This window comes from Trichogramma pretiosum, unplaced genomic scaffold, assembly GCF_000599845.2.
Source record: "Trichogramma pretiosum strain Unisexual culture from Peru unplaced genomic scaffold, Tpre_2.0 scaffold63, whole genome shotgun sequence".
In the NCBI taxonomy this organism is placed as follows: domain Eukaryota; kingdom Metazoa; phylum Arthropoda; class Insecta; order Hymenoptera; family Trichogrammatidae; genus Trichogramma; species Trichogramma pretiosum.
In genome coordinates, this window is record NW_019640834.1 from 1 (window position 1) to 15,320 (window position 15,320).

Below are 15,320 nucleotides of genomic sequence, written 5' to 3' on the forward strand. Positions count from 1 at the left end.
GGTTCGGCGACCGTCAGATTTTTTTTCTCTGCTGCTTTTGGCATCGCGGCTTCTGACTGAGCCTGAAACCAAAGCGCAGAGCGCTGACAGTAAAAAAACTTTGAAACATCAACAACTTGCAAAAACTTGTGGCGCTGCATGTGCCATTGTTGACTTCTTTTTCCCGCTCATTATTAACTGTTTACTTTTATAGTCTTGCCTGCTGAGCGATTGTTTGAATTTTCGTTATCCTGTACTGCTATTGCTTATCAACTGATTTGTTCTTGTTATCTAGATAATTATTATCGTCCTTGTAAATTCGTGAAAGAATAAATTTTTAAAAAATAATCCATTTTACTCCTAAAAATGAGTGAGTATTTGTGTAAACGCGAATCTAATAGGTTATAAAATCATTGAAAATTTAATTTGTATATTGTGTTGTTCACACAAACGATACATTATCTTTAATCATCAATGCCTGTAATTGCAGAAATAAATCCAAAAGACTGGACGATAGAATATTTTCTTTCAAACGAAAGTGAATGTGAAAAAATTTTAGAAAACATCGATACTTTGTTTGAAATTCCTTCACTAAATAATGGATCTTTGGATAATTTCAAAAATGGTCAACTTGTCAGATTTCAAGGAATGATTCAAGATATGCGTAATCCGGAGTTTTTTTTCAAAAAATACAAAATTACCAATAAGAAAACTGGTGAAAATACCACTAAAAGTGGTATGTATAGTGATGAAGCAAAATGTGAGGTAAATATTCATTAAATATCATATTTTTTCATTATTACCTAAAAAAAATACACGGTCTTCTTAAAGCACTTTCAAGAATTAGTTTTTATTGATGAGAAGTTTTTTTCTCAGAAAAATACTCTCCTCATTAATGATTGCTAAACTAGCATTGAATTTTTGATGCCTAGTTTGTGCAAGACCTATAAAAAAATTAAAAGCTGCACCAGGTGTGAAAAACTTCAAGAATTGTTAATTTCATGTATGCTGTAGCTTACAATAAATATTAGAATTCATTTATTTCTTACTTTTTAAAATTCAAATCAAAATAAATCATAAATTTTTCATAGATGAATGAAAATATTTTATTTGATGATGAAAGTAATGAAAATGCTGAAAGACAAACTTGGATAGTTGTTTCCATTCCTGGATTAAATGATTGGGCTAAGGATAAGCATACATACAGTTCCAGCCAAGTTATCGATGAACCAATGGCAATAAGTAAGTCAATTAAGAGACCTTTAGAAGAAGCTTTTGAATCAATGGATTGCTCTGATTCTGTTAAAAAAAAAGAAAAAAAACATGAAAATACTGAAGGAGCTGGTCCATCTCATTCTACAGAAATTGATATAAAAAATGAAACTGCAAAACTTGTTTCGAAAGATCATCTATTAAATATGCCGATTCCAAGTAAAGATGGAAAAGCTTGCATTGTAAAAGTTGGTAAAAATTTGAATTTAGAAATATTTTAAATGTTAAATATACTTATAAAATTTAATGCAATTTATACAGGTGTACAATGATTCTTCATATAAACTTAATCAAGTAATTCATATTGTTGGTTTTTTATCTTTGGATCCGGATCTGAGTAGCGTTAATGATGATGAAGGAATGTTAGATATAGAAAGACAAACATTACATCCACCAGCAACAATTGTTCCACGATTACATGCTATTAAAATAGTTGATGAAATTAATAAATTTATTGTTAATCCTGTACATATACTCCCAAAAGCAGAAAAAATTAGAGGGGACTTGAAAATATTGCTTAGTCCATTGCTCTTTGGTGATGAAGTTGCTGCTGATTATCTTATTTGTCATTTGATTTCCTCAGTGTAAGATTTCATTTTTACAGATTATATAACTATATGAACGTACTTTATAATTTTTTTTTTCAAACACAATTTTGCAGATATGTAAGAAAAGAGTGCATGTGCCTTGGAACTTACCCAATAAATATATCTCACTTTCCTGAACAATTCATGAACTTCAAACAAGATTTTTATGATATTTTAAAAGAAATACTTATAAAAAGTCATTTATTTGAGATAACTTTAGAAAGTCTCAATGATACGAGTCTGATACCAAAGTAAGTAGAAAATGCAAAATATTTGAAATTTGTGACAAAAAGCTAATCATGAACATATGGTATTTTAGGAAAGATTATGATTGTAACAGATTAACCAGTGGTTTGCTGCAACTCAGTAAAAATACACATTTGATTCTAGATGAAACTAATTTAACAACTGGAGAAATCACAGCTACTGGGAGACAGAATTACAATGCCATAAATGAAATCATGCAGTTTCAAAGACTGGCATATGATTTTAAATTTTACAATATGGAATATGACACAGATATACCGATTTTAATTTTATCTGATGTGAAATCATTTATTCCTGTAAGTTTTAAAATTTTTAGTATATAAATAATAAATAATATAACAATTTTATAAAAAATTATTTCCAGTGTCACATACAAATCAAATTGCAACCTGATCCAGATACAGTTAAATGTTATCCTCAAGTCCTTGAAGCAGCAAAGCAATATTTGAAAGATGAAAACAAATTAAGTGATATAAGGCAGTATGTTAATTCTTTGAAAAATGTTCAATTTGAATTTTCAGAAGACACAGTGAAGGTAGAATTGCAAAATTCACTCTTAAAATATCATTTTGAAATAATTTTTCAATTAAAAATTGCAATCAATTTCACAGCTTATTCAAGAAGATTTTGTTGAAATGAGACAAGCCAATAAAAATATTTCTGCAAATGATTTGAATTGGCTAATGGTACTCTCTAGATTAATGTCTATTTCTCATGGCCATAATGCACTGAAACCCGAATTGTGGAAGAGGAGTAAACAAATGGAAAAAGAAAGATTGAGTCGGCTGTCAAAACATCCATAGGACATTATTACATATATTTTGTAAACTTAAGTATTAGTTTTGTATTGTATTTTTGATACCTTGAACTTAATGAAAACAACAATCCTAAGTTTTAAGACATTTTTAATTCCGAACCTAAACAGTACATACAACTTTGAGCTATTTATTTACAATTTATATAATGAATAATTTAAGAAATAAACTTACGCAAAGCTATTTTTCATTTTTCATTCAATAAAGATGAAAATAGCTTTGATAAAAACGATATCTCGTTAAGAGCCAAATCGAAAAATTTTCAAGTTGAAATTTTTTCGTGACCCATTTCAAAAAAGTATATATCAAAATTATAACATTTTTTATTTAAATTAACTAAACCACATTAGTTTTTAGACTCTGATCTAATCGATTAATTTCGATTTTCTAATTGCAGTTTAAATTTTATTTCATATAATATCTTTTACTGCAAGAGTACTTTTTCTTTTGATCTTTGAGCTAAATTTTTAATAAATGATATTTTGGTAGTGATGCTTATATTTTACAAGTTCCAATTATACTATTCCATACAAAAATATTTTATAATGTTCATGAGCAATCGAATAGAAAATATTACAGATGCCACCACATTATAAATACAGTGTTTTTCAAAGAATTACTCTATATTGTCAAAAGTTTCGTTTTTTTTAAATTAATTAATTTTAAAAAGATACATTTTCGAACAAATTTACATTAAAAGTTGAAGCATTCTTAATATAGAAACTTTCATAAAATAGACTAAAAGTATGAACTTGAGAGCAAGCATATTACATGAAATCTATCGATGCATTGAAAATACAAGGAATTTTTGAAGTTGAAAGAAGAGAAAGGTTTTCTACATTAAAATCTACAATCAATATTTTACATGATATCACGTGAGTGAATTATGATTCTATCATCAGATGGACGACTAAGGCTTTGAATGTCCCGTTTCGTCGACACAGGCCACATCGAGAACTCTCTGAATAGCGGCCTCGTCGTGCTGACCGAGTCTCGAACGACGTCCCTGCTCGTGAAGTTCAAGACCACGTTTGGCTGCCTGCGCGTAACGCTTCGACAGATCGACTTGTCCTCTTGCTCCGGGTATGTGACCCGTGTAGCCAACGATCGGTGGACTTTCCGCCGACACTTGATTATCTGTTAGAATTGAAGTGAAGTTTGCAAATTAACCAAGTATTATAACTTGCATCGAACTGTTTATCATTGACACGTAATAACATTTAGAAATTATCAATCGTTTACCTACGATAATGCTACGTATGAATAAAAGCAATTTTCAAAATAAGCGTTTCAGTACTTTTGCTTTGCCGTTTTAAGGAATTTATTTTTTCTTTTTGTCCAATGATTTTTGCGATTATAATCTGTAAGCCAAATTACATCATATTGTTGTGGTTGAATTAACCAGATCTTTGGGTATTTTATAGTGATAAATGTTGGTTAATTTAATTTTATTGATAATTACTTATACATATGCTACGTATTACATAATCTATAAACCGAGGTATAAATATCACGTGGAGAAATGTTTTCAGTTTACGTGGTGATAACTACCATTGGTACATTGCAATGTTTACTTTTGTAAAATTGATAAAAAATAAATTTTATCGACCGGTTTCTGCGGTTTATTCATATAAAAATTATGCAAGTTCTTTTTTCAAAGTAAAATAAAACGCAGAAGCTTTGTGATTTTTGAGTATTTGAATTGTGTACAAGATGAAAAACTAAACGTTTTTGTCCTCGACGAGAACAATCGCGAGGGAAACCAATGAATTGCTCAGTGCTCGTAAAAATATTCACGGTAAACCGAGTCAGAAAATCTACACTAGGCTCTGACTAGTTTTCCTTACCAAAATATTGCCGCTTGCCGTGGCCGTGATCGATCACAATATCGACGTTGTCGTGTCTTACGCGCGAAAGCAAATTCCGTGGGTCTTGCATCTCAATTTGTGCCCTCATTGTATCCCTGCGCGCCCGCAATTTGCTTTGGGTCTCCCGCCACTCCGTAGCACCCTCCTCCACAGCTCGCATAAACGTGAGGCCATATCTACTCTTGTAACCTGGAATATAGCCTAAGCAGAAAGTAAACATTCAATTAAAATTTTCATGACTAACAGAATTGCCATTCAATTTTATGGGCTTCTTAAATGACTCAATTTTCATTCTGTTACCACGTAATATTACTTATAACTGATTTCGATTCAAAATTAAAAATATTTTCCAATATATTTCATTGTTTTTTATTTGGGTTCGTTTTATTTGAATTGGAACCGATTTCAATACATCTTGCTGCAGTGTATTTTTCATTTGGAACCGATTTTTTCCATGAATGCGCGATAAGAATAATTTTTTAAAAATTCCATGGAGAAACTGCCTCTCACCTGTGTAGCCCAATATGTAGGGTGGTGTTCTGTATACGCATGTGTCCCTTTTCAAATCCTTTCTAATATTCTCTCGTCGAATTGGGACTAGATTTTCCTTGTTCATGCTCGGCCTGTAAGGTTCCGTTTTTAAAATCTTTTTCTCCACGAGCTCCTGCAATGGCAAAATATTATCGTCTTCAATGCTTCTAGTGGCAAATCATAGCTTAATTACGACTGGCTTACTTTAATAATTTCTTGAGTACATGCTCCGTATCGCTTGCCAACTCGAAACTTCAAGGTCGGACAGTGCCCTGTGTACCTGTAAAGAGAGTAATCTATTTTTCATTATTGTTTTCAAAAACTATTTCGATCGAGTTTGATCGCCCGCATCGATTCTCTGAAATGGAACAAAAAAATTGTGTATCAAAAGATAATGTATGCCATTAAGTATACAGCACGTGCACGAGCTGAAGAGCAGCAAAGTAAACATAATCTATTATGTAGCACACGAGGGCATGATCCCGTGACGTACGCCGCCAGGCGAAAGATTTAAGGTTCTCAATAGGAGTCTAGGCGAACTGGGCCATACTTGGTGACTGGTGATATTTATACGTTTACACCATGCATATACACACGAACCGACATTACGGCTAAAAGAAATCGGTTCGCTGGGACGGTCATGGCTCAGTGGTCGATTTTACACCGCATGGCATCGACCGGATTGTCAGGAATTTTTTTTTCTAAACCTCCTATTGTTCTCCGCATCCAAATGTCAATGTCCCATCGTTGATCGATAAGTTTGAGTTAACCGCATCGTTTAAAACGAAGCGCCGAGCAATTTCTTTGTTTTGTTCATAAAAAATCTGATTGATCGAATAATACGCAGTGTTGCAAGCAATTAGTTCAGTGGAACAATTGCATTATTTTCATACGTTAAATTGCACACGTGATTAGATCATTTCGTTACTCATCTTGACATAAGTAAATTATTTTACACAGCTGTTTTATTTTTTTTTCTCGTCGATTAGAATTTGAGCTTCGATTGGAGCTTCGTTATTTACCTTGGAACTCGTCAGTGTCGGAAGTTTTAATGTTCTCTCAAGCAATTTCATTCTTCAAAGCAATTTGTTTCAGATGAGTTAATTTGACCGAGAGGCATGCGAGTTTCATCGATAGTCGTTGAACAGATATCGAGCTTGCATCGCTGTCCCGATTAACTATAATGTATATATTCTTCATATAATCCGAAATCAAAGAGAATCAGTGCATAATACAGCAGCTGCTGGTAGTTGTTAACAAAATAAGCAAGCGTCGATACAGTCAAGGACCGAAGAAAGTTTATTTGGCCAATCAATAAGACCCGAATGAGCCACACAGAGAACGTATGTAGTGCGATTCGTGATCCTACTCTGCAGTCGTCTCCGCATACACACGTATAATATATATAAGCGGGCGCGCAACTTTGTGCGTGATTAAAAGTCTCGCGTGGCGCGCGAGCTTCGCATCATCGGAGCTCGCTGCGGAGGGCATGCGATGCGGAGCTTGCATGGCGCATCGTCGTTTCCAGCGAGCTTTCGTTTCTCCTTATGCAGCTATATACGTGTGCCTTCATTGCTGTAGCATATAGATATGTGCGGATGAGGATATGCAGAAATGAATATCGGAATGAGATTTATGATCACGCTTATTTCGCTATATTTTGTAAAGTTTTCTGCCGAGTTTCGCTGCGCGTGTTTCGTGATTTTTGTTAATACCTGAGAAAAAAAGGCCCCGTAATTTACAATAATTCACGTATTTTAACGCTTTTTAAACTCTCAACCTGTTGACGTGTGACATGGTAAAGTCGTTGACCTGCTTATTTTTCATATTCTTTTCGTCATGCTTATCGTCCTCCGAGAATCTTTATTACCAAACTTTTTCGCTGCAGTCTTGCGAAAACTAAAAGCCACTTACCATGTAAAATGTTTTGGTTTACTGTACGATATTTAATTCATTTAAACTCTCTTTTTGCCAGTTAGAAGTAGCTAAAACTTTGGTTGAAAAGTAATTTCCTGACTTTGATTCGATATGAAACATTTAAGGCAAAGAAAGTTGTGATGATTGGTAGTCGTTGCGCCGCATGCCGAAACGCGAAATCGCGAACACAAAAATGAGATTCATGTATTGATCGTCGAAAATGAAGGCCTTATAAAATCAGCTTTTCGCATGTTATTATCAAAATCACTGAATCGTAATAAAATAACTGTCGAGCGAAGATTCTGCGAACTACAGAAAAAAAAATACTTTCTCTAGCAGTTAGTAAACGACATAGAATAATTTATTAATAAAATATTGCTTTCACTAATTGTCTCACATATGATTTGATAATAAACGTGTGTGTGTGAGTGTATAGATCGTTTCGTTTTTCGCTGCATCGACCTGGTCTACTTGAAGGTGTTCAGGGGTTCTACTTTTAGTTGAATATATACGTATGGTCAGCAATGCGAGCTAGTTCCATAATTTGATATCGCGCACTTTACCGGCAAAAAAAGGTTAAGGGCAAGTCGTTGACAGTAAAAAAATCCATACACTTCAGTCGTGGTTCTTTCGTTTGTATCGCAGTAGCTCGCGATCCCGATCGAGCTGTTGAATTTTTTGCTCATGTCATCGATGATCGCCGCCTTGAAACAAAAATCACTGTTTTGTTTATGACTTGCAGCGCATCTTCGTTACGCTACTCATAAATGGGCGCGCATTAAAAAAAAAAAAGATCGTTCACGCTTGAAGAAGCTCCGAGTTAGCATCGAGCGGCATAATCGATGCTCGTACATATATAGAGGCCTGCTTGCACACTCGGAAAACTCGACGTATACTGTAGAGTTCAACGAAGCTTTGCGCGCCGCTGCTTGTCTGCTCGGACACTATTGCCACCTGACCAATGTTATCCTTATTGTAAGCGCGTGCTTCGATGCGAATGTTTGTCCGGTCTAGTTTTTTGCGCGCACCTGACCAGCCTATTTTTTGCTTTCCAAAACTTTGAGCAAAGATAGAGCCAAGTGTGTCACGTCTGTCTCGCATCGAGCGAATAAAACAAGCACGTCAGTATGTGGAACGTAATTACGTTGTGAAATTATCCTGAATCAGACATTTGTCTCTATGAAATTATATATGACGCTCGTTGAAAATAATTTTGGGCAATACCTGTCTCGACTTATACAACATTTCAGTGCAATGCAATTAATTGGCTTTTTTACGATTACATCAGCTGTAACAATACTTTCATGTATCTTATCGATATCTTGAATTATCAATACGATTTTATCGTGATTTAGTTTCTTTTTTGATTTTTTGCGTGTAAATAAATAATAATAATTGTACTTGTATGTTTTGAAACAACAGAAAGCTACAAGAGCTTAGCTTATCGATCGATATAGTATTTGAATCAATTGATGTAGCTCACCCGGGAAGATGCGCGTTGCAGCCCTGGCGAAAAAATTGCTGCCTCTGCTCCTCGCTTACGGCTTCGAAGACCATTTTGACGCTCGAAAAAAATCAAGAAAAACGGAGCAAAGCTTCGTCCCGATGGACCACAATTGCGATCACGAGCGCGAGTACGATGCGCGTGACCGGAATCGCGAAAAATTACTCGCAACACATGTCGTTGACACAAGCGAGTCCCGCCGCGACGCCCGCAAAAACTCGTACACAAGTCGCGCAGCTCGCGTATTCCTTGGAAACCACAGCAAACAGTTTCTCTTCGATTTTTCCCGCTGCTGGGCAAAAGCTTCCGTGCCACGAGGCGGCACTGCACTTATATGTGGTGCATGTATACGAACGTATTTATGCACGCAGACGTGCGCGAGCCCAAGTCGTGAAAAGCTACGAATGTACACTTGATGTATAGGACGTTGAATCCAGTGCGACCAAGCGCACTTGCACGACTAAAGTCGCTGTTGTTTGCCGCGCGCCGCCGAGCCATTGGCACTTCGAACAAACAGCGTGTGCGCGCATTCGACTCACGCTCGCAGTGGTATAGCTGCCGAGTTCGTTCGGACGGGCCAAATTTTTGCCTTTTTTTCCTCAACTTGCAGTGCTGAACTCGAATAGTTTTACCATAGGCCATGGTTGCTCATTGTTTATAAAATTATTGATAGGATTCATTTAGTGCATTATTGTTTTCAACTTTGAAGGTTGTAAATATTTTTATTGACAATAACGAATCGACTATTTGGTTCGATTAGTTCGATTGCATATAATTATATACTTTTTTTTTTAACTGGGTGAGCAATTTATTTAAGATAGTTCAGGAAACTATTTTTATAATGCGTCAAATTTTTCCCTAATTTTTTTAAAATTCTTTTTTTATAATATGAAACAGAATTCTTACTCTTTTTCAATTAGAGTACAATTTAAAAATACTTGTAGAAAGTATAAATACACTGAGAAATCTGATAAGGTAAAAATTACTTCATAAGCCTGCATACCCTATACATAAATGTTTACTATATTTTTTGGGAAAGTAACTGCATTCTTGACATGTGAGACATTACACTGAATATTACTAGAGTTATAGTAATTTTTACTATGAATTATGAATAAAAACACTATAACGATTTTAATTTTTCTCGTTTGTTGCAACTTTTTGATGGACTATGTCGCTCAATATGAGATCTTATCAGTAATTTATTTTCATGTAATAGAGTAATAATGCTTATCAATCAAACCTATATGTTTTCAACTTATTGTAATTAACATTAAACTTAATCGATAAATCTTATTATTTGATGAGCTCTAATGTATTTGAATGAACGAAGATTTTCAATGATCTTTCCACTGTCACCTACTTTAAAATCAGTTTTAACTTGTTAAAACAAGAAGATGATGAATTCATTTAGCTAAATTTTAAACATTTTACAAAGTTTTATCATTTTACCCACACTGTTAGATATTCAATGTCTTGGTTTGATATTAAATATATATCCAAGATCAAAATAGATTCGAGGTATTTTTTAATTAACAATTGGATTCTCACGAATATGCACGACATCATTGGATATTGCTATTTGCTGCACCCAATTTAACATTATGGAAGTTAATTTCATGAAAATTATCATAAAACTTTTAAGTTTATAAATTATTGTTTATTTTGCACTTTGTCGGAAATGTTGTTATTGGTTGAATAAACCGTATAGGTGGCCTATTTTTTTTGCAGACTTGAAAATGACAAGATTTTATGAGCAAGATAATTATTTATACAGGGAATCTTATTTTGGCGTGTTAATTAAATGTCAGATTGAATGAGGTAAAAATTAACGAACATTTATTTAATTTTTTTATAAATATATTAAAACGAATTGTAACTAGTACTTCTGTTCTTCTCATATCTCCAAAACGTTTTGAAAAGAAATACAATATATTTTATACTAGCCCAGTTGTAACGTGGTTATGGAAGTCTATGTTGAATACTGTGCTTGTTCCTTGAAATGATTTTTCTGTACTTACGAATCTCGCATATAATTCTGAACGCGACTTTTGTAATTTCCAAGAAAGAAAATTTACTCTATGCATGTTCCACAATATTTTTGAATTAACTGAAGGGGACAGTTTTCAGAAGTCTCGAATTTACTTCAATCGAAAATACTAATATTTATACATAGATTTCTTGGTAAAAACAAAATAATTCCGTAATTATATAATTTTCTCGTGTTTGAAAACTCCTTTGCCGATGATAGGTAACAAAATTGTAGATAAATAATTGGTAATGATGACAGTATCTTAAAATGGTAATATTACCAACAAAAAATAATTCAGAAATTTTGACTTGTATTAAACTTCGATATAAGTACAGCGATTTTTTTAATATCTGAAAATTTGATTATGGGCATGACACGAGAAGATAAAGTATTTTTCATCTTGATACAAATTTTTTTATTACATAGATATCCATTTCAGGGAATATGCATGGGTCGTTAATTATTTCTAAAAACGCTTGGCATCACCTTCAAAATTGATTACTTACGACTAATTGTATTATTTTACCTTTTTCATTATCATTTGAAGGTTAAAATTAAAATTTTCCATTGCGCATTTGATCTACTTTTTTTGTCAATATGAAGACTGAAAATTTAATTCAATTTTGATGAATGAATATTCAGTTTAATTTAAACATATAATTTTTGGTTAATATCATCTAATCGCGGTAATATTTACAATTTTGAGCATCACGTGCTACTTCCATACTTATGCCATTCATAAATAAACAGCGATGAAACGTTAACAAATGTTCATTCGTTGTCATTAAATTGCATAATTATGTACAGTTATTAATATAAAGGGATATAAAAAAATTAATTCGCTCTAGCGTAAATGAATCAGCATACTGTTATCATTCGAGTTGATTTTCAATTAATGTTGCAAAAATAAATTATAGTTGATACATGCGTTAAGGTTGTAAACAGCGAAGTTAATTTAGACTCGTGGACTGTTCAACTGCTTCGCATGTATGACGCGCGAGTAATGTCCAATGAATCATTGCAGCGACAGTATCAACTAGAAAACACATATAACATCGGTGGTGCTTTGAATCGTTAGCACCTGTTGTTCATCCTCCTATTTAACACGTCAAACGATGATGTTCTATTACAAATGGCCATGTACATGCGAGTCTCTACCTTATCTGATTTCGCGTTGCGTATTATGGCATACGTATATTTTTGCACGCAACCCACGTCTTTTACGTCGCATTATTGGATATTTTCAGTCTCGACGTCCTGGACGATTGAATATCACACCCTTTGCACGAGCTTTTCGCACTTTATGCGCTTTCAATTTGTCGCGCGACTCGCGTGATATGTACATTATAATAAAAGCTCATCAAGCCGGAGGGCTCATTCATGATGCCCGACCTTCAGATGCGCCTATATCGAAGAGTTTGCAGTCATGTATACATGCGCGTAGGCATTGTCGTATGTGTGAACTGCGTAATTTATGATGCGCGACTTTTCTCTCGATCGCAAGCTCGCACATGCGCGCCCCCGGTCGCCCATAATTGCGTCTGCACTTGTAATGTTGACCCGAGCTTTTGCCTTTTTTTTTGTGTTCCTTCCATATAGCTTGCACGAGCCAAATTGTATCGTCACGCGGTAGCGCATCGATGCACGCGCACACGTAGGTATATGAATAATTCCAGGATTTCCAGGAGTTTTTCATTACGCGCGCCACTCGAGAAGAGGGTCGAGGTCAAGCTTACGCCCTCGCAGTTTCTATAAGCTGCGGCTACAGTGTAGCTCTATATTCTGCCGTAGCTCATGAAGGTCGTTTGCGGAAGAGCAACCTGACTGTTGCACACTATAATTTTTATGAGCTAACCTTAGCTGCAAAACTGGGAATCGAAAGATACGGAGGTGAAATGCGCGAGTGCGATAGTATCGATCATTACAAACCGTTCATTATGTTTTGCAATTGTAATATGGAGGAAAAAAATTTGTCCAAGCTGCTGTCGACTCGTTAATGTCAGTTGATTAATTTGATAAAATATTTTGAGCACTCGACTCGATACTTACCGTCTAGTGGCTCGCAACGATTATCTCTCATCAATTTTTAATTAAATACGAATTAGTGAAATCAAAATCAATTTTGTGAAAGATTAAACGACTAACGCAATCACAAAAACGTTATTTTAAAATTAACTTATCAATGAATGAATTTATTCAGCAATTATCTAGCTCTAATTCACAGCATTTATATAAACAGTTTATATACTTGTTTGTTGATTACTTAAAGCATCATGAATCCTTATTACACAATATCAATTCAGTTATCGGAGTGATAATGACAAATAAATGAGTGATAAAAGTGTCGTTTTCTCGAACCATCTACTGGGCATTAAAATCGATGACGATTTAACTCTTTGTCGCATAGTTTTATTTATATTTAATTACAATTTCTATGTGACACATGAAACACTGTAATATAACAATTTTCGTGTTTTTCTTCTCATTAAAATTGAATTTATAAAAAAGAATTTGGTTAATTCGAGCGACTTTTTACAATCCTCAATAATAATGCGATGAAATAAATGCGTAAAAAAAACCTCAATGATAACAACAGATCTAACAAAAACAAAAAAAAAGAGAAAAATTGAACGAAAGTATATGAGATATGTTGTTTCCAAACGAGTAGCTGTAAGTATCTGTCATCCGAAACAATGGATTTCTGCGATTTGAAACTTATTGAAACGTTAGGAAGTATTATGCGTTGGGATTTGTATCGTTGCATGAATTATAAGATCGATAAATGAGTGTATTGAATCAAGAAATAAAAGGCATTATGTTTACTCGGACGTTTTGCAGATCGCTGATGACATGAAAACGTTATTATAATTAAACCAGATTTTTTTTTACGCATTCGTGCATGTTTTCATTTCAACTGATATTTTTGAGCGAAAATAATATAAAAAAACAATCTGCGAAAGCTCGTACATGGAAAAGCGGATCATTGAATCACTCGAGTATTTTAGTATCGGGAATTAGGAAACTGGTTGTAAATTCACGAAACGACTACACTCTGAAAAATGTAATTCGTCTTCTTTGTGCACTCCTTTAGAAGCACGCGGATTGCAAGTGACGAGCTCCTTATCGGAATTGCGTTCGATCGATGCGTAGACCGGGAAAAGCCATTATGGTAATCAAGAGATTCGAGTGCACGTGTTATCGAATGGCATCGTCGAGGAGCTTGAATAATACCATCGAATTGCGTTCGACCCGTGTGCTGATGCCGTAAACAAGAATCGAGTACTCGATTCAGGTATACGTTCGTGTACATGCCTCTTTATATATCTGGAGGCAGTACCGAGTGTACATGCACAATTGTACGTTTGTCCTTGCATTCGTTGCGCCTTGCGGCGTTTACACACACACACACACACACACGCGTGCACTCACACATATTTATCCATATACATGTATGCTCATGAACTCCGCACTGCGAGCTTTATTGGGGTCAGAACGTAGTAACCTTCTTCGAGGCTCGCATACGAGTACACTTGCCGAGCGGCGCACTTTTCTTTCCAATTCGTATAGCACCGACACTTGCGTATACATATATCGACTACTCTTTTTTTTACGAGATCGAGTCCTGGCTAATGCCGCTTTGATATTTATACCGCTTAATTTGCATATACGAGCTTTTCAAGAGTCAATACTCGAGCCTTGTGTACCCGAAGTCAAAGCATTCAAATTATATCGATATTAACCAACACAAAGGGTCTGAAATTTTAAAGGCCAATAATAAAGATGGAATAAACAATTCTCTAGAAATGTTCATAAATTGGTAAGTTACTATCTGGAGCTGGTAAGGCAGAAACCTATCGAAAAAATCATCGGTCCGTCGATTGTACATGGTTTATTGAGAAAAAGCAAAATGAAGTTTAAAAAACAAGTTGGATACTCCAAAGATAGCCCGTCTTCAGATGGTCGACTTACATTATAAGCCGACGCCAGGGGCAGCAAGACGCGCATACATTCGTAAAGTAGAGGAAGCAAGAGAATGAAATATAGAAATGGCAAAGTAGCTATAGAGTTGGCAAATGTAAAAGCCACATAACTAGGCGGTCACGGAAATGATTAAGGATCACGCGAGGATACTGCGCTGCAATATTCGCGATCTATCGCCCCAAAAGCAGAGATCGAAAGAAAAAAAGAAAGAAGCAAGAAAAAAGAAAAGCGGTAGAAGGATAAGGAAACGAGATTCGTACGAGGGCGCGGATCCGAGGTGCTGGGGAGGGAAAAATCAATGCTCGCTCCTGTCTTTGCAGCTACGTCACTCTCGCCTCCACTCGCCTATACATTCGCATACACACGGACGAATTCGCGCGCTGCAGTTACGTACAACGAAGTATACATATATCCGTGCAGCTGTGCAATATATAGAGGTATATATAAATACTGCATAGCTTTTGGAACTCGCTCGCAGCCACCAACGTAATCTATATCTGCGCGACGGCTCGGACGCGCTCTACCAAGTTTATGCATGGATGTATGAGTGCGCACGTACGACTACTC

The 15,320-nt window shown here is 35.0% G+C and overlaps 2 protein-coding genes across 2 annotated transcripts; one reads left to right on the forward strand and one right to left on the reverse strand.

Moving 5' to 3' along the window:
- The first annotated feature begins 177 nt into the window (after positions 1-177).
- On the forward strand, positions 178-2,996 carry LOC106655908 (mini-chromosome maintenance complex-binding protein). The gene is made up of 8 exons (XM_014376508.2): positions 178-349; positions 470-744; positions 1,071-1,439; positions 1,513-1,835; positions 1,913-2,089; positions 2,158-2,401; positions 2,470-2,640; positions 2,717-2,996. The coding sequence occupies exons 1-8, from the start codon at positions 346-348 to the stop codon at positions 2,906-2,908; spliced, it is 1,755 nt and encodes a 584-aa protein (XP_014231994.1). The 5' UTR covers positions 178-345; the 3' UTR covers positions 2,909-2,996.
- A 190-nt stretch (positions 2,997-3,186) lies between these two features.
- Positions 3,187-9,184, reverse strand: LOC106655909 (UPF0605 protein GA14893-like). The gene is made up of 5 exons (XM_014376510.2): positions 8,720-9,184; positions 5,524-5,599; positions 5,299-5,452; positions 4,768-4,989; positions 3,187-4,057 (listed from the first exon to the last, which is right to left on the reverse strand). The coding sequence occupies exons 1-5, from the start codon at positions 8,791-8,793 to the stop codon at positions 3,831-3,833; spliced, it is 753 nt and encodes a 250-aa protein (XP_014231996.1). The 5' UTR covers positions 8,794-9,184; the 3' UTR covers positions 3,187-3,830.
- Between the last annotated feature and the right edge of the window lie 6,136 nt (positions 9,185-15,320).